This window comes from Aulonocara sp. 'chitande type north' Nkhata Bay, linkage group LG13 (assembly GCF_057382095.1).
Source record: "Aulonocara sp. 'chitande type north' Nkhata Bay isolate Kocher_YH1m ecotype deep benthic linkage group LG13, A_spYH_male_GT1.1, whole genome shotgun sequence".
NCBI lineage: Eukaryota > Metazoa > Chordata > Actinopteri > Cichliformes > Cichlidae > Aulonocara > Aulonocara sp. 'chitande type north' Nkhata Bay.
Genome location: NC_141356.1, coordinates 2,746,294 through 2,769,507, shown reverse-complemented (window position 1 = coordinate 2,769,507; position 23,214 = coordinate 2,746,294). Strand labels below are relative to the sequence as shown.

The following is a 23,214-nucleotide window of genomic DNA, read 5'->3' as shown; positions in this document are numbered from 1 at the left end:
AGCGTGCTAGGTATTCACTCAGATTTGAAGTTTTTTCGCTGTAGAAAGAAGTTTTCTTCCCACGCAGAGTGTACAGCACACACTGTACAACAGAAGAGCCACCTCCACGGGACAAGACTCAGCGGTCCATCTGCATCTAAAGGACAAAGGTCACTCTTTCGAGGATGCCAATGTTCACATTTTGGACAGAGAAGACAGGTTTGAAAGAGGAGTGAAAAAAGCCATCTATGTCCAGTGTGAACGACCATCTTTGAACACAGGCGGCGGTTTACGACACCAACTGTCTGCCATCTATAATCCAGTTCTGAGATCCCTTCCCAGACGCCTTAACGCCCACTCACATCCTGGGCCATCTGACCTCAGGAAATCACATGATAGGGGCTAGGTTTCACAATGAGCTCACCCGACACCCTGGCTGATAGTGACCTAAACCCATTTTCACACCTTGGCTTGTGTGATTAGGTAGAGGATCATTATTAGGGGGTCCATTGTCCCCCTTGGGTCTTACATCTTGGACTCTCCACCATTTGACCCTAGAACTGAAGAAGCTTCTCGGATGAGAGGTGAAACGTCTTCAAGCAACTGAAAGAAGTCCAGACGCTTTTCTTTCTAAACTCCTTAGACTACGATGACCTGGATGACTGAGAACCTTCACAGAGACAGCCCGCACTAATGTTTTTGTCACTTTTTACGTAATGAAACTGGAAGTAATGTCAGTACTTCCATGCTTTAAACTCTGCATGGCCGTACCCTCTTCTGCACTATTATCCATTGTTGAGCTACACACATCCCACACTGTAAGAATGCACAAATGACTTAATTCTAGGGCTGCACGATTTTGCATAAAATGAGAATCACGATTTTTTGGCTTAGAATTGAGATCACGATTCTCTCACGATTTTCTTTTCCAGTATAAATATTTATTGCACTTATTAACTGCACATCAACTTCGTAACAGTTGAGACTGAACATAAAAACAATAAACAAACATAAAAACAACAAATGTCTCACGTTTTGTGGTTGCCGCAAAATGTTGTACTGCTTGAAATTCCGCCTCCACCGTTGCTCGACACTGTGTGTATAGAGCAGGTAGTGCAACAATAGAAAAATAGTTGTGGGACGGCACTGTGTAGCATTTGTCTAGGGTGTTGATCATTTTCCTAAATCCCTCGTTTTGCACAGTGTTGGTGGGAGCCATATCCTTGGTCAGGTGATAAGTAATAGCCTCTGTAATTTCTTTGTGCCTGCGGGAGTTCGACGGGTATAGGGAAGCGCTGTATAAGGTTCCCGTTATTGATGTTTGGGTGGTTGACCGGGACGGATTTTCTCCTGTTACTTTCTCGTCATCCCTGACGTGCTCGCCGTTGTTTTTTCCCTGCTAATTTTAGCATCACACGGCACAGCTTCTGCATCACGTGGTATAAGGCTCCGCCCTTGTCATTTGTTGAGCAGGAAGAGTGAGCGCTTGTTTTCATGCAGATTACGTCCCGGATCAAAATGCGGTACAATCGTCATCGTCTTTTTTTTTTTTTTTTTTTTTTTTAATGGTTGTCATTTGAAAACGAGATCACACATAAGTATGAATCGAGATCGCGATTTTCTAACGATTAATCATGCAGCCCTACTTAATTCTGCAACATAATAAAATATAAAGCAACATATAACTGAGCATTTGCTTTAACTTGCTGAATGTTTGTCTGCTGGCAACAGAATGCTTACACAAACAAACCCAGGATAGTAAGTGCAGCAATGTTACTTTGACAATAGCAAATCATAGCTAATACATATATAGAGAGAATAATGTGCATAATGTGCATAAAGTCAATACTTCTGGACAAGTGCTCATCCACTTGTCACAGGTGGCCAGTGCCATCCTCTATTCTGTTGCATGTTGCATGCTGGGGCAGCAGGTTGAGGGTCGCAGATCCAACAGATTCAATATACTGATCCGCATGGCCAGTAATGGTGTGGGGATTGAGCTGGACTGGCTTAAGGTGGTGTTAGTGAGACGGATGTTGTCCAAGATAAGGACAATCACTCCCACACACACCATGACATGCTGGGCAGTCAGAGGAGCACTGTAATGCATGTAAAAAGACAAACTGGCCTGCCTTGCAGGTTGAATGTTATGCAGCACACCCACATAGTTCATGTGGGTGTGCTGCATAACATTAGACGTTACACTGTGATTATCTTATTAAACAGGAGGACTTAGTCCAGAGCTCAGTTCATCAGGAGTCTGTGATCATGGCACAGGTAATGTTTGCACTCTTCGCACTTTTTCTGGTTTCAGTCTGCACAGGACAGGACTTTTGTGTGGGAAAGTGTCCCCACTACAAAGTACTCGAGGCCTACCCGGTAAGTTTTTGGAACAATTCAGATACAGAATTTGTGTCATCTTCATTATAATGGTTCTTTAACATTTGTGCTTCTTTTGCATGCAGGACTTTGAGGTGCGCTTATATGACACTTCCACCTGGATTACTACCAAGATTGACAGCTCCCAGTCCAGTGATGTCCTCGCTGCAAATTCACGGCTGAAGGATTATGCCAAGAAGCAAACTGAAGCAGGTATACGAGGAACTGAAAGTGCAAGTGTGTGATGTAGTTTGTTTTGTAATGTTGATGTTTCTTTTCAAACACAGTAATCCAAGAGATTAGTTGTTTCAAATGGGCCATAAGAGGACCATAGCTATACAAATCAAGTTAATTCACTAGTTATTGACTGATGCTGTCATGGTCCTGGGTCGGTGACCCAGCGCTTTTAGTTTGTTATCATTTTCTAGATGATGATTGTTTAAGTTCTGTGTTATTTTCGATCTGCCTCTGAGTCTGCGTCTGTATCTGTCTGTCTATGGTGTTCCCCCATCTGTTTGTGAATCTGTCTGTTTAGTTCAATGTCTTGTCTGGTTCCATGTATCTGAGTTTCCTGTTTTATTGTGAAGGTCCGTGTCATATGTGAGTGTGATCAGTTTACGTTTCCCCTGTCCCGTCAGCCCAGATTCCTCCCAGCTGTGTTGCCCTCCTGTCTCTCATCCCCGATTACTGGTGTGTGTATTTAAGCCCTGTGTGTTCTCCTGCCTGTTGCCGGTTCGTCTGTGTTCCTCCGTGTCAGTCTGTGTAACTCTGTGTCAGTCTGTTACCCTGTGTTCCACGGTGTCCTGTTCCTCGTCTGCGTCTCTCTGCTATTCATCATCCGTTGTCATATGCTCCCAGGTCTGTTATTTTAGTTCTCCCAGTTTAGGTGTCTTTAGTTGTTTGTTATGCCCCACTGTTTGTTTGCCACTACACCTCTGTAAATAAAACCACCGGTATCTCATCCACTGCCTGCATCTTGGGTCCTCCTTCTATATCCACACGGCTCGCCTCGGCAGCCGTGACAGATGCGTAGGATTACAAAAATTAAAACTGATTATTTCCTGGTACCAGGAAATAATCCTGGTAAGTACGAGGTAAGCAAAGTAAAGGAAGACAAGGTCTTATTATATATATATATTTTATAAAAGTATATAAAACAGGTACAACTAGTTCTTCATAAGAAGAGTTGTTTGATTTTTATTCAAAACTGAAAGAAAGAAGAAAAAGGGGAGCTCAAATCTAAAATTTGTAACTTAAACACATTTGTACTGTTTTATTGTCCATATTAAAGAAATACTTGATATAGCATGGAGTCATTTTTCTTATTAAAAATGTATTGAATTTAAAAAAAATATTTAAAGACTATAACATTTCATAAATCACTGACTTATTTCAGAAATGTTTTAGCTCTGAATTTCTGCAGCCCCACACATTTTCAGTAAAATGCACCTTCAAGCATGTTTTTCTTTCTTTTTCTCTTTCAGGTTTTGAGATCTCTAGTGACACTTGGCCTGCACTGGTCAAGGTCACAGATGGTAAAGGTGATCCTGAATTTGCCTTGTCCTGGTTTATTCCTCCTGGTACCGCAACACCTGAAAATTCTGATCCCTTGGTCCAACTGGAAAGTAAACCTGAAGCCACTGTGTATGTCAGGTGAGAAACAAGTCCATTTATCTAGTTTTTCCCCAGAAAACCAAGAAAGACTTTAATTCAGCAGTTATTTTGTAAATCTGTAAACATGTTACCACCTAACAAATACTGAAAAGGGAGGAACATTAATTTTGGACTAAGCTTCACCAGATTCCAATTTGGGGGTCAGAAAGAGAATTAACTATGAAGTTTCACATACATAATATGCAAAATTACTTACAGAGTAAACTTCAATGATAGCAAGTTTTTAAAAGCATTAAAAGGAGGGCAAAGCCTAAATCTCTTTAGTCTTTGGCCAACCTGAAAGATATCTAGAATTCTGCTTTGTTGTCTGCTCTAAGGGTTTTCGGTGGCGCTCCAAGCATCCAGAGTGGCCAAGAAAATGCAAAGAAGCTTCGTGAGGCCTTGATTACAGCTGGGAAAACCTTTGATCATGACACTTACAATGGAGCTGGATATGAATCATTTTTCTCTCTTACTCACCACAATGAAATTTGGATCTACGCTGCCTGACAACAGCAGACATCGTGAGCTGAACAAAATCTTTTCATCATGTAATCAAAGTGGGTTTTTCCATAGACATCATTTACTGTTTCACTTGCAGTAAAAAAATCATGCACTGTATTTTTTGGGGGGCATCCGTAGATTTTTTGTTCTACACATCTCCAAAGGGGTTTACTTTTTTAAGTGTGTGTTTTGTGTCTTTTTCTATTTCTTTACTGTTTGCAAAAGCCCTTGTTTTTAATTTCATGCATTGGTAGAATGTTCCTTACATGAGTCAGCCCTGGAGGAACTTTCCTGCAGGTCTCCAATTACACAGAAATGCATTTAGACTTGTTTGTGCAAAAGCTGAACATACCTCCAGGGTTATTGTTTCTGGGCTACGTCCTGACATACTGGTTTATCTGCATGTAAATAAAGATTGCTCGCAAATGATAACACTTGACTACCTTAAGAAACTAAAAGATCCTCCCATTCCAAAAACATTACCCTTTCTGTTTGTTTGGATGCATAATTACATGAAACTGCTACAGTCACAGAAACATGGCTAACTACAACTGAAATAAAAAAGCCATCTACTTTGTAATAAAAAGAATTTGTAGCATCTGAGCCTGTTTGTTTGTCCTTGTTTTATATTTTGAAAAACAAAAATAAATTATATATTTTTTAAAAAGCCATCTACATAGCTATACCTGAAGATTGCTAACATCTACCTTCAAAGAAGAATAGCTAACAACGCATAATCCACAGAAAGACAGCGCAGTAGGCTAGAGCAGATTTTCCAGTGAGCAACATGGGCATATGCCCATGCCCACAGTTCATTACATTTTTAACTAGCTCCCACAGTAATATATTAAATACCAGGCAAAGTAAATCCCACAGATATGGAGACCAACTCTCTCTTCAGGGTGTTTTGTTGCTTTAATTAATTTATTATTAACAACAATATAAAATTATGCACAAAAGGAATTACTAAAAAAAAAAAAGTGGCTTTATTTATATATGTTTATATATAAATATATACGGTTGCCCCTAGAGACAAAGCATGTACAAACTCCAAAAAGCACGTACAATTTCCAAAGCATGTACAAACTCCAAAACACATTTCTAGCATTAATTGGACTTCCAAAACAGAGCTACCCTAGATCACTTAAATTACACAATTGAAAGCATATGTGTATTGTTTGTGTATTTACACACAAGCACTCATAGATATATTCAAATAATTAAAAAAAAAAAAAAAAAAGTTCATTTACCCGTCACTACCACACACCAAATCCGGTCGTTGGTACTTCCTGGCTTGTGTAGCCACTAGGTAACAAAAAGCTCAACACTGCCCCTTTTTTGTACGTGTTTTGGAGTTTTTAAGTGCTTCGGGGTTTGTACGTGTTTTGGAGTTCGTGCATGTTTCGTCTCTAGGGGCCACCGTAAGTATACTTTTATTTATTCACTCCACATAAAATGTAATAAATAAATCATATAATACAAAAAAAACCCCAACCATTTACATTTCAACTTTTAACTATTTAAATTTTCAGCTTTTTCCTTCTAAACAAATTTAAAGTGAAACAACACAATTAAATATAAACGTGAAAAAATATGAAAACAAAAAGAAGATGCACATTCTCTGTCATATGGGCCTGCATGAATAAACTTTCTGAATCCTTTATCATCCGCAACTGAAAATAGTTGTGGATCATTGTCAGGGACCAAGCAGTAAAGCATAAAGGACACAGGTGGTTTCAATTTTTAAAAAAAGGGGGGGGTTTTATTGACCCAAAAATATGAAAATATATTTAACAAAGCCAAAACTTAAACAGGCAGACCAATAAAAGAGGTCAACTCAATAGACTAAACTCAAGATAATAATTAACAAAACCTCAAACAAACATATTGTAATGACCTGGCTGGGGTTGTTAGCCAGATGCATTCTGGGTATTGTGTTGTCTGTGTTTTCTATCGTTCTGCTAGTTCCTATGTGTTTGATTCGCATGTTGTGTTAGTGTTATGTTAATGTAAGCCACAGTGAAGTTGATGTGTGTTCTGTGGAGTGGGTTGAATTGGCATGGTTGGCTGACACCGCGACTCTATGTGGTGGGAGCGGGATAGGGGTTCGGTGTCAGCAGCGTTACGTTGTTGTAGAAAAAGATGGTAAATAAATGACTGGTGTGAACCACTACTGCCTCCTGCTGGATCATTTGGGGATTATCAGTCTGCTGCTGAGACGCTCGGGGTCGTGCGGTGTATGAGGCACGAGCGCTCTCCATCCGTTGCGAAGTTTAGCGATAGCCGCTAGCGCCCCGCTAGCCGTTTAGCTAGTGAGCAGTTTAGCCAGTTTAGCTCCACTAGCCCACGGTCGTTACAATTGGTGTCAGAAGTAGGATTCATGAGTGTCTAAGCAGACACTATGGAGCCGACCATAGGCGAATTAGAGCGTATAATCCGAGACAACTGCTCACTTCTGGAAAGCATGGCTGCCGAGACCCAGCGGAGAAGACCCGAGCTGGGGCGGGGGAGGGGGATTCCTGGGGCCGCATCACAGCTTCCTGGCAGGACGGCTGCTAAGCTACAGCACTACACTGGGGCGACGCAGCTGGAGCCGTACCTGGCCCAAGTCACGCTGGCTGCCACTCACAATGGATGGGGCCAAGAAGAGACTGCCACCAACCTGGCGCTTGCACTGGAGGGCCCAGCGCTCCAGGTTCTGCTGGACCTGCCCCCAGAGGAGCAGCGCGACCTCCGGGCTTTGACCACGGCGCTCGGCAGACGGTTTGGACAGAGACCACCAGCCGAACAGAGCAGGGAGGAGCAGGGAGGAGCAGGGAGGAGCTGGCTTGCCGACGCCGACGCAAGGGAGAGAGCCTGGGGTCCTTTGCTGCGGACGTCCGCCTCTATGCCCGACGGGGCTATCCGACATTCCCAGGAGCTGGGTCTCCACTCCTTCCTGAGGGGCCTCACACCGGAGAGGCTGCGACAGCATGTCCGGCTGTCATCCCCCCGAGACCTGGAGGAGGCATTGAGGGAGGCTGAGCGGGCTGAGGAGGTGCTGCGGGGCGAGCCAGTGACCCGACGATCGGCCAGGATGGTCGAGCGAGAGATGAGCGCGTCCCAGTCGGATGAGGAGGAGGAGGCCAGACGAGCCCAATCAGAGGCAGTTCCCCGTCGGAGGCGCCGGGCGGACTGCTGTTATCGGTGCGGGGAACCCAGTCACCTCGCCCGGAACTGTCCCGCACCTAGTCCTCGGAGCCGAGTGACATCACCGACGGGAAACGGCCACGGGGTGGGACAGTGAGGGAACCCCCACCCCAATCAGTTAACCCTCTCCGTGACACTCATCCCATGGTGGGCCGCTGTGGGTCCACCCGTGGACTGTACCTGGACTGTATAATTGATGGACGGTCTTGCCGGGCCCTGGTGGACACGGGGTCCACCATCTGCTTGCTGCGGAGGGGGCTGCTTCCGGAGACGGGCGGCTCATTGCCGAAAGACTGGACCCCTACTCACACAGCGTTGCACACTGTCACAGGAGAAAAGACTGTGATGCCGGGGAAAAAGACTCTGCAGGTGGTGGTGGGAACGAACAGTGTGAACCACGAGTTCTGGCTTGCCGACATAACAGACGAGTGCATTGTTGGACTGGACCTGCTGGCCCACTGGGGGTCGATGTGCCGGGAGTTGCCATCCACCTTGGTGCTGAGACCGTGCAGCTCCAAGTGGGCCGCGGTAGCCAGGGACAGACCCCCACCCCACCAGCACCCCCAAAGCCCTCGCGCCCCACAGCCCCATGCCATAGCCAGGGGCCGAGGGCGGCCAGGGTGCGGAAGAGGACCCAGGGGGTGAACGTAAGCAGGGCCAACATCCCGCAGCCAGAGTCGCCGCCTAGCTCGGCAGTCTCCCCGTCACCTGAGACTGTCGCGGCAGTAGAGGAGCTTGGGCGGCGGAGTGGGGTGCACCTCAGTGCGACACAGCAGCGGCAGCTGCAGAGTCTCTTGGCAGAGTTTATGGACACTTTTGCCGCCAGGGAAGAGGACTGCACAAGGACGGGCCTGGTGCAGCACACTATAGACACTGGAGCAGCTGCTCCAATCCGGCTGCGGCCCCACCGCCTGCCCCTCGCCAAACGCCAAGCTGCCGAGGGACTGATAAAAGAGATGGCAGCTAATGGTGTCATTGAACCCTCGGATAGTCCATGGGCCGCACCTGTGGTTATGGTGCAGAAGAAAACAGGGGGGTGGCGCCCTTGTGTGGACCACAGGCGTTTGAACGCGGTCACCCGCAAGGACTCTTACCCGTTACCTCGCATCGATGACGCACTGGATTACATCGCTGGGTCCAGTTGGTTCAGCTCGCTAGACCTCCGCAGTGGGTACTGGCAGGTGGAGCTCGCTGCCGAGGCACGGCCCAAGACTGCATTCACCATAGGGCAAGGACTGCCATTGAGAGCATCCTCACTGGATGCATCACCACCTGGTATGGCAACAGCACCGCCTACAACTGCAAAGCTCTCCAGCGAGTAGTGCGGTGCTCTGAACGGATAATTGGAGGTGAGCTTCCCTCCCTCCAAGACATCTACAGGAAGCGCTGCCTGAGGAAAGCGGGGAGGATCATCAAGGACTCCAGTCACCCCAGCCATAAACTGTTCAGACTGCTTCCATCAGGAAGGAGGTTCTGCAGCATCCGGTCCCGTACCAGCAGACTGAGAGACAGCTTTTTCCATCAGGCCATCAGACTGCTGAACACGTCATAGACACCTCAGCTTCACTACTGGAACTTCAACATTATGCACTCCACACTGTATATAAATGCCACTTGTTTTGCACATATTCAACTCTGTATATTTTATATATTTTATTATTATTATTATTATTATTATTATTATTATTATATTTTATTTTTTTACTATTTAATTTGTAAAAATGTGTATACACACACACACACACGTAGGAAAATATTTAGTATACACATCCAGAAATGCATACACTATTATATATTGTACATATATTTATTAGTTTCAGGTTGGCCATTCTTGTATTTTGCTCGTTTGTGTTGTTGTGTTTGCACATCTCTGTTGCTTGTGGGGCTCGCACACAAGAATTTCACTCGCATGTGCTGTGCCAGTGTGCCTGCACATGTGATGTGACAATAAAAGTGATTTGATTTGATTTGACTGTGGCAGTTTAAGGTGATGCCTTTTGGACTATGCAATGCACCAGCCACGTTTGAAAGGTTAATGGAAAGGGTCCTCAAAGACATTCCCCGTGCCCGCTGCGTGGTCTATTTGGATGACTTGCTGACTCATGCTAAGGACTTTGAACAGGCCGTGGCTAACCTACGAGAGGTTCTGACTGCCATCCGCGGGGCCGGACTAAAGCTGAACCCGGCCAAGTGCAACCTTCTTGCTCGCCAGGTGAAGTTCCTGGGACATGTGGTGAGCGAAAAGGGGGTGGCTACTGACCCCGAGAAGGTGGTTGCTGTGGGGGACTGGCCCCCCCCATCGAACGTCGCCGAGCTACGAAGCTTCCTGGGGCTGGCCTCCTATTATAGGAGGTTTGTAAAAGACTTTGCCACCGTCGCCAGCCCCCTGCATCAGTTGACAAACAAGGGTCAGCGGTTTGCTTGGACGGAGGACTGTGCAACGGCTTTTGGCGTATCCTGACCCCAGCCAGCCTTTCCTTTTGGACACTGACGCCAGCAACGTGGGGGTCGGAGCGGTGCTCTCCCAGAGGGGAGAGGCTGAGGAGCGAGTGGTGCCATACTACAGCTGCAGCCTCAGCCGGGCCGAGAGGAATTACTGTGTTACCCGGCGTGAGCTGTTGGCTGTGGTCCTGGCGGTTCGTCATTTCCAACCTTACCTCCTGGGCACTAAGTTCCTGCTCAGGACGGACCACGCCAGCCTAACCTGGATGCTGAACTTTCGCCAGCCGGAGGGTCAGGTGGCCCCGGTGGCTGGAAATACTACAAGAGTATGACTTTGAGGCCCAGCACCGACCAGGACGGCAGCACGCCAACGCTGATGCCCTGTCCAGGTGTCCCTGTTCTGCGGATGAGTGCCTGTACTGCAGGCGCCTGGAGGAGCTGGATGGGGGTCCAACATCGGCAGCAGCGGAACCTGAGGGTGTGGATGAAGGGCAGGAACCTTTCACCGCGGCGGAGCTACAGCAGCACCAGGTGAGCGATCCAGCACTAGGGATGGTGAGGGACTGGATGGAGGCAGGGACACGGCCAGACTGGTCCGCCGTGTCTTCCCAGGGGCCCGAGACCAAGTCGCTGTACTCCCAGTGGAACAGCCTGGAGCTCCATGGCGGTGTAATCTACTGGCGGTGGCGAGCGCCAGACGGGGGAGGCGACATACTCCAGCTCCTGGTTCCCCGGGTCTTGCGGCCTGAGGTCCTCCGCTGGGTTCATGGGGCTGCAGGTACCGGCCATTTTGGGAATGGCAAGGCGGTGCGATGGTGCGACGGCTGAGACGGCGGTTCTACTGGCCGGGGTGTCGTCAGGACGTGGAGATCCATGTCCACTGCTGTGACGACTGCACGACGCAGAAAGGTCCCAGCCAGCGCTCCCATGCCCCATTGCAGCAATACCTAGTTGGGGCGCCAATGGAGCGGATCGGAGTGGACATCCTGGGTCCGTTCCCGGTTACTGATGCCGGCGACCGGTATGTCCTGGTCGCGATGGATTATTTCTCAAAGTGGCCAGAGGCGTACGCGGTGCCGGATCAGAGTGCGGTGACGACGGCGCGGACTCTGGTGGATGAGATGTTCACGCGGTTTGGTGTACCGGAGGAGCTCCATAGCAACCAAGGGAGGAATTTTGAGAGCCAGGTGCTGGGAGAAGTGTGTCGGAGGCTGGGGGTGAGAAAAACGAGGACCACCCCCCTCCATCCTCAGAGCGATGGTCTGGTTGAGCGGTTCAACCGCACGCTGGCCACCCAGCTGGCCATCCTGACCAGCCAACATCAGAGGGACTGGGACCAACACCTGCCCCTTGTTTTGTGGGCGTATCGAACAGCAGTGCAGGAGTCAAGTCAGTGTACTCCTGCAGCGTTGATGTTCGGAAGGGAGCTCCGAACCCCGGTGGACTTGGTGTTCGGGGCGCCCCCTGAGCCGGAGATTGCTGGTGGACCAGAGATGGACTACTTCCGGTGGCTCAGGGAGCGGTTGCACACGATGCATCAACTGGCAAGACGGACGTTGGAGGGAGCCGGGGCCCGCCAGAAACGGGCGTATGATACCCGTGCGCACGGTCCTATGCTGGGGGCCGGAGATCGGGTCTGGGTGTTCTGCCCCCAGAGGAAGCGGGGGCTGACCCCCAAGCTCATGAGCCACTGGCAAGGCCCGGGCGAGATCCTGGAACAGCTATCGGAGGTGGTCTTCAGAGTCCGGATGCCGGGACGGGGAAGGCGGGTGGTGCTACACAAGGACCGGCTGGCGCCATACCATCCGCTTGCCCCCAACCCACAGGCCGGTGTGCAGCCTGGGGACTCCTTGCCCCCTACGCCCGGCCCGACTGGGGGCGCCATGGATTCCCAGTCAAGGCCGAAGCGTACTCAACGCCGGCCCGGACATTTGCTGGACTACAGAGTGGACAGTTAAGGTTGTGGGGACACTAAACCTTTTTGGGAGGGGGCTGTGTAATGACCTGGCTGGGGTTGTTAGCCAGATGCATTCTGGGTATTGTGTTGTCTGTGTTTTCTTTTTTTTTTTTTTTTTTCTGTCTGTCCCGTTTGGCTCTTTTGCCATCAGAATTGTTGTCTAAAGGCAAAGAAAGATGCCCAACGGATTTACTTTACCAAATTGACCATCCCAGCCTTGCCATAATGGTCCATTTGATTCACCTTTTATTGTTTATTTTATTTTCACTTACTGAATATGGGACAGACTTGACTGGGGGAAAGAAGGGGAGAAAGAAAGAGGGAAAGAGAAACAGCTGAGAAGAGGGACGGGGGAGAAGGGCAAAAACCAAAAACCAACAGAACGGGCAGAGAAAGAAAAAAAGAAGAAAAAAAGAAAAAAAATGCATATATCAATCACCTGGATCACCTGCTGAGAAAGAAAAAAGAAAACAAGCAGAAGAGAACAAGAGTAATAGAATAAACAACATCACAATGATATATGGGAATATGACAGTAAATACTAATTATTAAACATTATTGTGCAGCACATAAGATCAACAGAACACCGTGTGCTTTGAGGTAGGAGCCAAAAAGGGTGTAGTTTGTGGGTGTGATCACCCGTGTGTACACCTGTGAGCATGGACGCGTTTGTTTTTTGTTTTTTAAAAGGTTCCTTCATGTAATGATCTGCTAGAGGGTGTGTGGGGGCCACAGCCCCGTCCTCCAGGGCATGAAGCAGGTATGGAGGAGATCAAAACTCCAGACATCCAGAGGCCCCCAGAACACAAGAGACCAAAGAAGACCAACAGAGGGGCAGCCGCGCCACTGTCCCAGAAAGAGCTGAGGAGAGTCCCAGATGAGGGCTCACTCAGCAGCCGCGGAGCAGAAGCCAGGGGGAGGTAATGTAAGACACCGCGACTCTATGTGGTGGGAGCGGGATAGGGGTTCGATGTCAGCAGCGTTACGTTGTTGTAGAAAAAGATGGTAAATAAATGACTGGTGTGAACCACTACTGCCTCCTGCTGGATCATTTGGGGATTATCAGTCTGCTGCTGAGACGCTTGGGGTCGTGCGGTGTATGAGGCACGAGCGCTCTCCATCCGTTGTGAAGTTTAGCGATAGCCGCTAGCGCCCCGCTAGCCGTTTAGCTAGTGAGCAGTTTAGCCAGTTTAGCTCCACTAACCCACGGTCGTTACAATATGATAAACTGACCTCCTGAAATGACACACAGGGGAACTTAAATACTGGTTTAGCTAAACCAAATGACACACATGGGGGAAACAAGATGGCTGCCATATAACCAACTAATACAAAACAATTAAACAAACATGAAACACCCCCCGGGCAATGAAGCATGTGGTGCAATCCAATTAGGCTGTCAGTGGTACTTCAGGTCTCCCAGCCCTTTGCCACACAGGAGGAGAAGCCAACCCCCAGGTAACTCAAACAAAGATAGATGTATTAATATAACATAAAACAGAACTTTGACCTTGCAAGGTTAATATGTGTGCACGCCATATAAACATTGGAAGGTATGATGGAAAAATAAATACATTTAATAAAGAAACAATATTGAACAATAAGTAGAATATTTAGAAGTAGTGACTGTAAATTAAACTAAAGTGAATCAGCGGGTGGTGAGGTGTGGAGCTTACCATGTTTGGCATGCCATCACAGTGACAATTAAACATTAATGAATCAATGGTATGGAAGTGGAGGAAGCAAGAAGATGATCTGCGATGTTGAGAGTTATTGTGAATGAGTTAAATAAAGTTTGACTTATCTGGCTGTTTTGTTTTGCTTAATGCACCTTATAATCCGATGCGCCTTATGTATGAAAATAGACCTGTTCATTGATATTGCGCCTGATAATCCGGTGCGCCTCATACTCTGAAAAATACAGTAATTGTGTGCAATAGCTACATATATAATCAGATCAAGTTCTGCTGGCTTTTTTGGTGTTATTTTCTCAGTTTCATTTAATAAAGAAACAATATTGAACAATATGTAGAATACTTTAAAGTAGTGACTGTAAATTAAACTAAAGTGAATCAACGGGTGGTGAGGTGTGGAGCTTACCATGTGTGGCATGCCATCACAATCATTACTATACTTTTCTAATGTGACGTTGTTTCCCTGGCTCTCTTTCTCTCTCTTTCCCTCCTACTCTCTTGCTGTGCTACTGCGAGTGTAACTACCGCCCCTCCGGCCTCTTCCCAGCGCAAGCACAGGGCTCGCGTGCGGAGTGAAGCGGAAAAAAAGTGCAAGAGAGAGAGGGTGAGAGAAAGAAAAAAAAAAAAAACACGGCTCCCAATAAGGAGTCGGCTCGCGTAGTTCACTTCAAAGAGTCGGCTCTAAGAGCCGTTTCGTTCACGACCGACACATCACTACTATGTAGAGCCTGCATAAGCAGAGGTGGCAAAAGCACAGACATTCTGTACTTAAACAGAAGTACAGATACTAGTGTTAAAAAATGCTCCATTAAAAGTTGAAGTACTGATTCAACTTTCTGCAGTGTACTTTCCAGTTTTCATAAATTTCCAGTTTATCAAACACCACTGAACAGTCTAACTTCTCTTCTTCCTCTCCTGTCCTTATCTTCATCTCTGATTGAAGCTGGACCTTTAGCTAGCAACTAACCGTGAAAAACACAGCACATAAACAGTTTGTGTGTTTGCTGATGCTTGTTGAGCTGATTGAAATGTTAGATTTTAAATTGCCACTTATAAAAATATTACTCCCTTTATGCTCGCTCCTCTTCTGTAGGATTAGCTGGATGTTAAAGTTGCAACTTATAGTCATCTGTTTTTATGTCACATCTCCTGGTGATAAATACACAAACAGGACTTCATGTGTTACTGTTTGGGCCCAAATGAGTTGAAGGCTCGCAGTGGTGCAAATAACTCCCCTCAAATGCATTAAACCAAACGTAATGGGCCCATTTTGAAAATGTAAGGAATAGAAAGTACATGTATTTGTTTAAAAATGTAAAGAATAAAAGTAAAAAGTAGTCAGAAAGAAAACTACTCAAGTAAAGTACAGGTACCTGAAAATCATGCTTAAGTAGAGTAACAAAGTATTTGTACTTTGTTGCTTCCCACTTCTGTGCATAAGTAGCCAAATTTGTTGCCAACATTTATGCTTGTGGGTGGTTAGATATATATATGTTAATTACTGTGTGTGTCCCGATGTGCTGGCCCTTAGGATAAGATTTTTTTCCTTCTGAGTTCACACTCTTTGTTGTGGTAAATTCTGTTTGTTTGTTTGTTTGTTTGTTTGTTTGTTTGTTTGTTTGTTTTTCAGAGCGAAACATATTTGTCCTGAGACTTTTCTACTTCTTCGTTCATGCCCTAACATCCATTTCATTAGTCTCAACAATCTCATGACATTTGGGGGTTCTTATATTTATGCTGTTATTTTATTTATTTACTTTTTAAACTGAGATAATTATTGCTATTCTTAAAAAAATGCAGAGATAAAGTAGCAATCAATGTGCTGGAATTGGCCAGTGCAGGCTGTGTCTAACTGACGTGTAGTTACATTTCTTGGATGGTGCATTAAGGTTATGGGGTAGGGGTTTACAGTTACATTGTTAGTTATGTTGTACATTTTTTTCACACGTGTCTAAATCAGGCATAACTTAACAGCTTCTCATCTGACAGGTGCAGCTAATGCCAGTTAATGAGCTGAGCTCATTAACTGGTTTCAATTTTCTCTTTCTCTCTCTGTGATAACAGCAATAGTCAAGTGTCAACACTATGCTAATGCTGCTGCTGTGATTTAGCAGTACATTTTTCCCCAAAAAGAAAACTCTCACTTTTTCAAAAGTATTTCAGGGCTTAAGTTACTGTGGAAAAGTCTTTGGGACACCAAAGCAGGGTTAACTGCTCTGGCTAGGCCTGTTAGCAGCTAATGCTAAATCAAGATGAAGGGTTAATGCTGTCTTGATGCATGCTCGTTTTCAGTAGAAGAAACGTTTTGTCACACAAGTGACTTCTTCAGTGTGCAGACTTCTACTAAAGATGCTAAATCCAGATGAACAGGATCAACTTTTTGAGAAAGGTTAATGCGGTTTCCTTCACTTTTTAGATTGGTGAAGAACTATTGCTAAGTAGGCCATAGATCTTAAACCTCTCTCCCTCAGTGTTAGTAAATAGGTTTTGCGTATAATTAGAATGATAAAATTCTCCTCAGATAAAGCTGCTTTCTGCCATTATTAGTAGTTCTTATCACACTTGATGCTGTTAAACTGGGTTGCAACATCTTGACAACAGCTTCGACTAGCTGCTGCAGACATGAATAAACTTGCATATCACTGTTCAGGAATTGCAAATAGAGTAGAGATGCTGAGAGCAGGTCCAGTGTTTACACTCCAAAACCATGAGTGACTGTTTTCAAACTGACAGCATGAGGTGCTAGACAGCAACTGGACTAACTGACAGAAGGACCTGATGCATCATGGGAATTTTTCGTTAAGTTAAATGTGTTTGTAAGCTAATAAGTAAATAACTTCTATAGCTAGCTAGCTAAAATGAGCATTCAGCTCATGTTGATAACACAGCTGATGTCAACAAAAGAGGATTACAGCTATACAAAAAACAAAATGTTTAATAGTTATTTGTTAAAACCAAATGGTGACAAATATCCAGGTTACAAAGCAGTCTGAATTATTCTGAGTTTACAGGTTTAGGACTCTGCACAGCTAATGTGTTATTCAGTGATACCTCTATCAGTTTTTCGGTTATCCTACAGGTGACCACGATGGAGAACAACCGAACCACAACTGGAAAGCTGCTTCTTAAAACCAGCTTCTAACAGTGTGTCTGCTAATCCAGTTGATGTATTAAGAAGAAATGAACTTGAATGATTGCATGATTAGATGGTGTATAAATTATAGATGTTAAGATGTGTCCCTATTTCTGTATAGCGATGTATATTACACATCTTACTTAAGCAATTCAACCCAGTATCACAGCAAAACAGAACAGACATGCCAGTCCACCAAGGGCAGAGGCAAAGTGTGAAACCAGTTGAACTCTTTTTGATTTAAATGTCACACTTTTTTTTTTTTTCTGCCTGTCCCGTTTGGCTCTTTTGCCATCAGAATTGTTGTCTAAAGGCGAAGAAAGATGCCCAACGGATTTACTTTACCAAATTGACCATCCCAGCCTTGCCATAATGGTCCATTTGATTCACCTTTTATTGTTTATTTTATTTTCACTTGCTGAATATGGGACAGACTTGACTGGGGGAAAGAAGGGGAGAAAGAAAAAGGGAAAGAGAAACAGCTGAGAAGAGGGACGGGGGAGAAGGGCAAAAAACAAAAACCAACAGAATGGGCAGAAAAAGAAAAAATGCATATATCAATCACCTGGATCACCTGCTGAGAAAGAAAAAAGAAAACAAGCAGAAGAGAACAAGAGTAATAGAATAAACAACATCACAATGATATATGGGAATATGACAGTAAATACTAAATATTAAACATTATTGTGCAGCACATAAGATCAACAGAACACAGTGTGCTTTGAGGTAGGAGCCAAAAAGGGTGTAGTTTGTGGGTGTGATCACCCGTGTGTACACCTGTGAGCGTGGACGCGTTTGTTTTTTGTTTTTTAAAAGGTTCCTTCATGTAATGATCTGCTAGAGGGTGTGTGGGGGCCACAGCCCCGTCCTCCAGGGCATGAAGCAGGTATGGAGGAGATCAAAACTCCAGACATCCAGAGGCCCCCAGAACACAAGAGACCAAGGAAGACCAACAGAGGGGCAGCTGCGCCACTGTCCCAGAAAGAGCTGAGGAGAGTCCCAGATGAGGGCTCACTCAGCAGCCGCGGAGCAGAAGCCAGGGGGAGTTGCAGTGACGCGCCCGTGAGCTCCGCCGGCAGCCAGCTGTGCCTGAGTGACCGAGCCCCAGGCCGAGAGGCCGGGGGCACCCCACCTCCGAAGTGGCCCGAGCGAGCCCCAGGCTGGACGGGCTCCTCGGGCCCTCCAGCTGACGTGGCATGAGGCTGGACGGGCTCCTCGGGCCCTCCAGCTGTCGAGGCATGACCAGCAGGTGTAGAGACCACCGGCTGGACAGAAGGCTGAGCAGGTGATGGAGCAAATGACTGAGCTGCACAGTGGGTTAAGGGCTGGGCTAACGGAAGCACAGGAATGTAAGCTACGGACCGGGCTGCTAACAGAGCTAATGACTGAGCTAATGACTGAAAGGCATGCAGTAGCGATGGCGGTGTGGATTGCAGACCGAATTCTCCTGAGCCCTCAGTAGAGACAGGGACGGGTGCAGGAGCATGCCGGACACTAGCCACTCCCACCCGAGGAGTAGGTACGGGTGCGGAGACGGGCTGTATCCTGGCTGCCCTCACCCTGGGGACCGGAACAGGTACCGGCAACGGCTGGGCAACTGCCCTTCCCACCCGAGGAGCAGGTACGGGTGCAGAAAGGGTCAGAGCCTCAGCCGGCCTGGAAACCAGAGCGGGAGCCAACTGGGCCTCAGTCTCCCCCACCCGAGGAACAGACACGGGTGCAGAGGTACGCTGGGCCCGAGTTGCCCCGGGAGGAGAAACACGAGCAGGAACGGGAGTAGGCTCAGAAAAAACAGTCGCAGAAACGGCAGGCTCAGGGTCAACACATACAGGGTCGACAAAAACGGATCTATCAAAAATGAACCCGCCGTCCACTTCATGTTTAGCAGTCTTAGCATTTGCAGTCCTAGTTTTAACAGCTTTCGAAATCCGTGGGTTAGTGGTAGCAAAGCGGGTTGACTCAGGGATAACTGAAACGGACCTGACAGAACCTGAACAGACGGAAGCGGAACCGAGTGTGTTTGTCCTGGTAACGTAATTAACAGTCTTTCCCTTAACCGTATGTGCAGGCTTAGGCGAGCGGGAATTGTCTTTCATCCCTCCCTGTGTAGAGGGAGTAAAACAAAACGGATCCTCCCAGTCCACGTCGTCATCCATAAGGGAAATTCCCTCGGCATTGTCCAGTTTATGGCGACGGGCGCGCCGCTTCCTTCGAGCGGAGGAAGCCGGCGGAGCGAGCGACTGAGCCCCCGGTGCACAACACGGCGACAACGAGGCTGGAGCGTGAGCGCCTGTAGCCACCCAAAAAACTCCCACCTGAAGCGGACGAGGTTTGGAAACAGGCGGGGACTTACGGCAGCTCTTGGGACCTCCGAGAGCCAGCCGAGTCCCGTGAAAAATCCGCTCATAGTCGGGGGCGCGCCACGGCTTCCAGCGGAGCTCCTCCTCCAGCTGGGCGAAGGCTGCCTCCCGACGCTCGTAAAGCTCGCGGTCTGCTGAGTCCATAGTGGTCAGGTCGTACTGTCACGGTCTGGCTGGGGCAGACCGTATGTGTTGCAGAGGAGGACTCAAACGCAGACCAAAACGTAGTGTGGATAAACAAAACAAGCCATTTATTGAGGCTAGCAATGAGGGTAAAAATAATCGGGCATCGGTGAAAACTAAACAATAACCTAAACTGGGTGAACTAATAACAAAACATGAAAAAGCTTAACCATAGTGAACTGACATGGGTACCTGGGGATGAGACATGGATGAGCAGACGACCTGACAACAAATGACTGAAAGCACACGGACTAAATACACACAGGAGGATGATGAGGGAAGTGGGAACACATGGGGAAACAGCTGGCACACATGAACATAATGACGTCACAGTGGGAGAGTAAGTCTGAACACGATGAACACAGAAACACCAGACCTCTTCACAATAAAACAGGAAACATAATGAGACATAGACATGACAACCCGAACTTGACAACGTAAGACACAGACATGAAACGCATGAAGAGCAGGGGAGATTTAACATAGTTGGAAACACGAGGGGGAAATAATAAGAACTAGAAACACCTAGGCATGATAACAAATGAACTTAGGAAACCTGAAGGGCTTACATAAACTAAAACTCAAAACGCTGGGTCAACAGACCCAGGATCATGACACCAGGCCCCGATAAGCGGCCGCCAAGGAGTGAGCCGGTGTGTACCTGGACGCCCACCCCCAGACACAAAGAACCACCAACGCACCGATGTCTGAGGGAGTCCACCACTGGCAGGGGAAGTGGTGGTGGGTGGAGATAGGCCTCCAAACCTTGGAGGGCCTGAGATGTCCCCAGAGAGGTGACGTCTGACACCCAACCTGACATATAGACATACAGGCACACACAGACACAAACATCCATTCCCACCCTCATGCTCTCATATGCACTTACTCCACACTCAATCAACGTGGAGACAGACATAAAGAGACGCTGTACACACGATCACACTCCCCAAGCGTACTCTACGAACCGGGTCTAGGTACCCTTGCCCCTGGAGGGGGGAACTGCACCCAGACCCAGGTGGTGTTACCCTTTTCCTTGCGGTGGGGAGAGGCAGACCACCCCGACTCCGCAGCGGCAGGGAGGCCCCACATTCCTCCTAGCCCCCCCTCTCCAGCAGGCCGCAGAGAACGGGGGTGAGAGAAGACTCCAAACCTCCCTCCACCCGCTCATTGTAGTGTTGATGCATGTGTGTTCTAAGGTGCATTTGAATGTCACACTTCATAATCATTTGGTTTAATTAAATTGAATTGTGAATGATTTTGAATTACTTTAATCTACTGTAAGTATTGCTGTCTTCAACTATTTCTGTATACTTTGAGCTACAGAAAATTCTGGTATCAAAGCTTTCAGGGTTTTTTAACTGTTTTTAAGTTTTCAGACCTTTCTTAAAATTAGAATGATTTCCTGATGTGGACTCCAAGTGGACTTACAAAAAGTATAACTATAGATAGTTTAAAAATGGATGTAGCTAACTATGATGGCTAACTAAAGTAAAAATAATAAATAAAAATATAGCTTGGTACAACAGCTGTACCAGCCTAAGCTAAATCTCACTCACTTGAAATGTAATTCGAGAAGTACACAGAGATGGTTTTGAGTACTTGAGATTCAGGTAGAAATAAAAATATTATATCTTTACATCGACTTGTGTAGGATAATAAAATGAAAGAAATGACTGTTGTATTTCTTAACATTTTAAAATAACATGAGTTATCCCGACTGAAGTAAAAAAAAAAGAGAGAGAAAGATTATTAGAGGGAAATGTGAGTGCGATGCCTAATTTCTAACAGTAGAGGGAGATGTAGGACTGTTTAATAAATTGTTGACGTACACCTGTTAACAGTGTTGAGCAGTGTGTCTTTTATTAAAGAGAAGTGTGTCCTGTTCATCGTTTACTTACCATATTTCTTTACTTAGCCTACTCATTTGCTATTGTATATGTGTGACCCACAGTAAATATTAATGAATTTTATTAATTTTAACAACAACAGAGCTGATTAGAAAATAAAATCACAAAATAAAAGTACTAAAAACACATAAGAATTTAATGTAGTAGCTTTAGTTTTAATATACTGTCAGTTCCCACTACCAGTAACATGACTTGTTTTTAGTTTTTGAGGGTTATGTTGCTTGTAATGTCTCCTTAGAAGCTTGACTGTGAAAACACTTTAACTATGGTGTGCTATGCACTACCAGTCAAAGGTTTGGGCACACCATCTATGAATGAACACATATGGAACTATGTAGTAAACAAAAAAAGTGTAAAACACGTTTTATATTTTCGATTCTTCAAAACAGCCACCCTTTGATTACTGCTTTGCACACTCTCAGCATTCTATCGATGAACTTCATGAGGTTGTCGCCTGAAATGGTTTTCCAACAGTCTTGAAAGAGTTCCCAGAGATGCTGAACCCTTGTTGGTCCTTTTACCTTCACTCTGCAGTCCATCTCATCCCAAACCACTGTGTTTAGGTCAGGTGACTGTGGAGGCCAGGCCATGGTGCAGCACACTATCACTCTACTTCTTGGTCAAATAGCCCTTACACAGCCTAGAGGTGTGTTTTGGGATCATTGAAAAATAAATGATGGTCCAACTAAACGCAAACTGGATGGGATGGCATGTTGCTGCTGGATGCTGTGGTAGCCATGCTGGTTCAGTGTGCCTTCCATTTTGAACAAATCCCCAACAGTAACAGTATCACCAGCAAAGCACTCCCACACCATCACACCTCCTCCTCATGGTGGGAATCATGCATGCAGAGATATGTAAAAATTCACTTTTTCTGTGTTACACATAGATGCAGGCTATGGAACCAAAGATCTCAAATTTGGACTCATCAGACCAAAGCACAGATTTCCACTGCTCTAATGTCCTTTCCTTGTGTTTCTTGGCCCAAACAAATCTTTTCTGCTTGTTGCTTCTCCTTAGTCGTGGTTTCTTAGCAGCTATTTGATCATAAAGGCAGACTCCTCTGAACAGTTGATATAGAGATGTGCTACTGGAACTCTGTGGAATTTATCTGGGCTCTAATCTGAGGTGCTGTTAAACTGCGATTTCTGAGGCTGGTGACTCGGATGAATTTATCCTCAGCACCAGAGGTGACTCATTTTCTGAGGCGGCCCTAATGTGAGCTAATTTTGTTATACCACTTGATGGTTTTTGTGCCTGCACTTGGGGACACATTCAAACATTTAGCAATTTTCCGGACTGACTGACCTTCAGTTCTTAAAGTAATGATGGACTGTCGTTTCTCTTTTGTTAGCTGATTGGTTCTTGCCATAATATGAATTGTAGTAGTTGTCAAATAGGGCTATTAGCTAACTACCTGACTTCTGCACAACGCAAGAGATTCCACAAATAATAATGTACACAATAATAATAATAATAATGTATACTTTTTATTGATCCCCGTGGGGAAATTCTTCTCTGCATTTAACCCATTCACTCAGTGAAGCAGTGGGCAGCCACCAGTGCAGCGCCCGGGGAGCAGCGTGTGGGGATGGTACCTTGCTCGGGGGTACCTCAGGGTAGCCGTTCAGGGGATTCGAACCACCTACCGATCATGGGGCAACCGCTTTACCTACTGAGCTATCCCTGCCCCCCTTTTCTTTTTTTTTTTTTTTTTTAATATGAATTTTTTTAAATAAATGAACCCTGACAAGGAACACCTGTGAAGTGAAAACCATTCTAGGTGACTACATGATGAAGCTCAGTGAAAGAAGGTAAAGGGGTTGCAGCACTG

The 23,214-nt window shown here is 46.2% G+C and overlaps 2 protein-coding genes across 2 annotated transcripts; one reads left to right on the top strand and one right to left on the bottom strand.

Annotated features, from left to right (window-relative positions):
- Positions 1–2,199: 2,199 nt before the first annotated feature.
- Positions 2,200–6,652, top strand: LOC147315459 (uncharacterized). Its single transcript, XM_086258279.1, has 4 exons — positions 2,200–2,358; positions 2,445–2,571; positions 3,843–4,011; positions 4,350–6,652. Exons 1-4 carry the CDS (start codon positions 2,248–2,250, stop codon positions 4,519–4,521), a joined length of 579 nt encoding a protein of 192 aa, XP_086114405.1. The 5' UTR covers positions 2,200–2,247; the 3' UTR covers positions 4,522–6,652.
- Positions 6,653–16,340: 9,688 nt separating this feature from the next.
- Positions 16,341–19,434, bottom strand: LOC147315458 (uncharacterized). The gene is made up of 2 exons (XM_086260158.1): positions 18,063–19,434; positions 16,341–16,411 (listed from the first exon to the last, which is right to left on the bottom strand). Exons 1-2 carry the CDS (start codon positions 19,432–19,434, stop codon positions 16,341–16,343), a joined length of 1,443 nt encoding a protein of 480 aa, XP_086116284.1.
- Between the last annotated feature and the right edge of the window lie 3,780 nt (positions 19,435–23,214).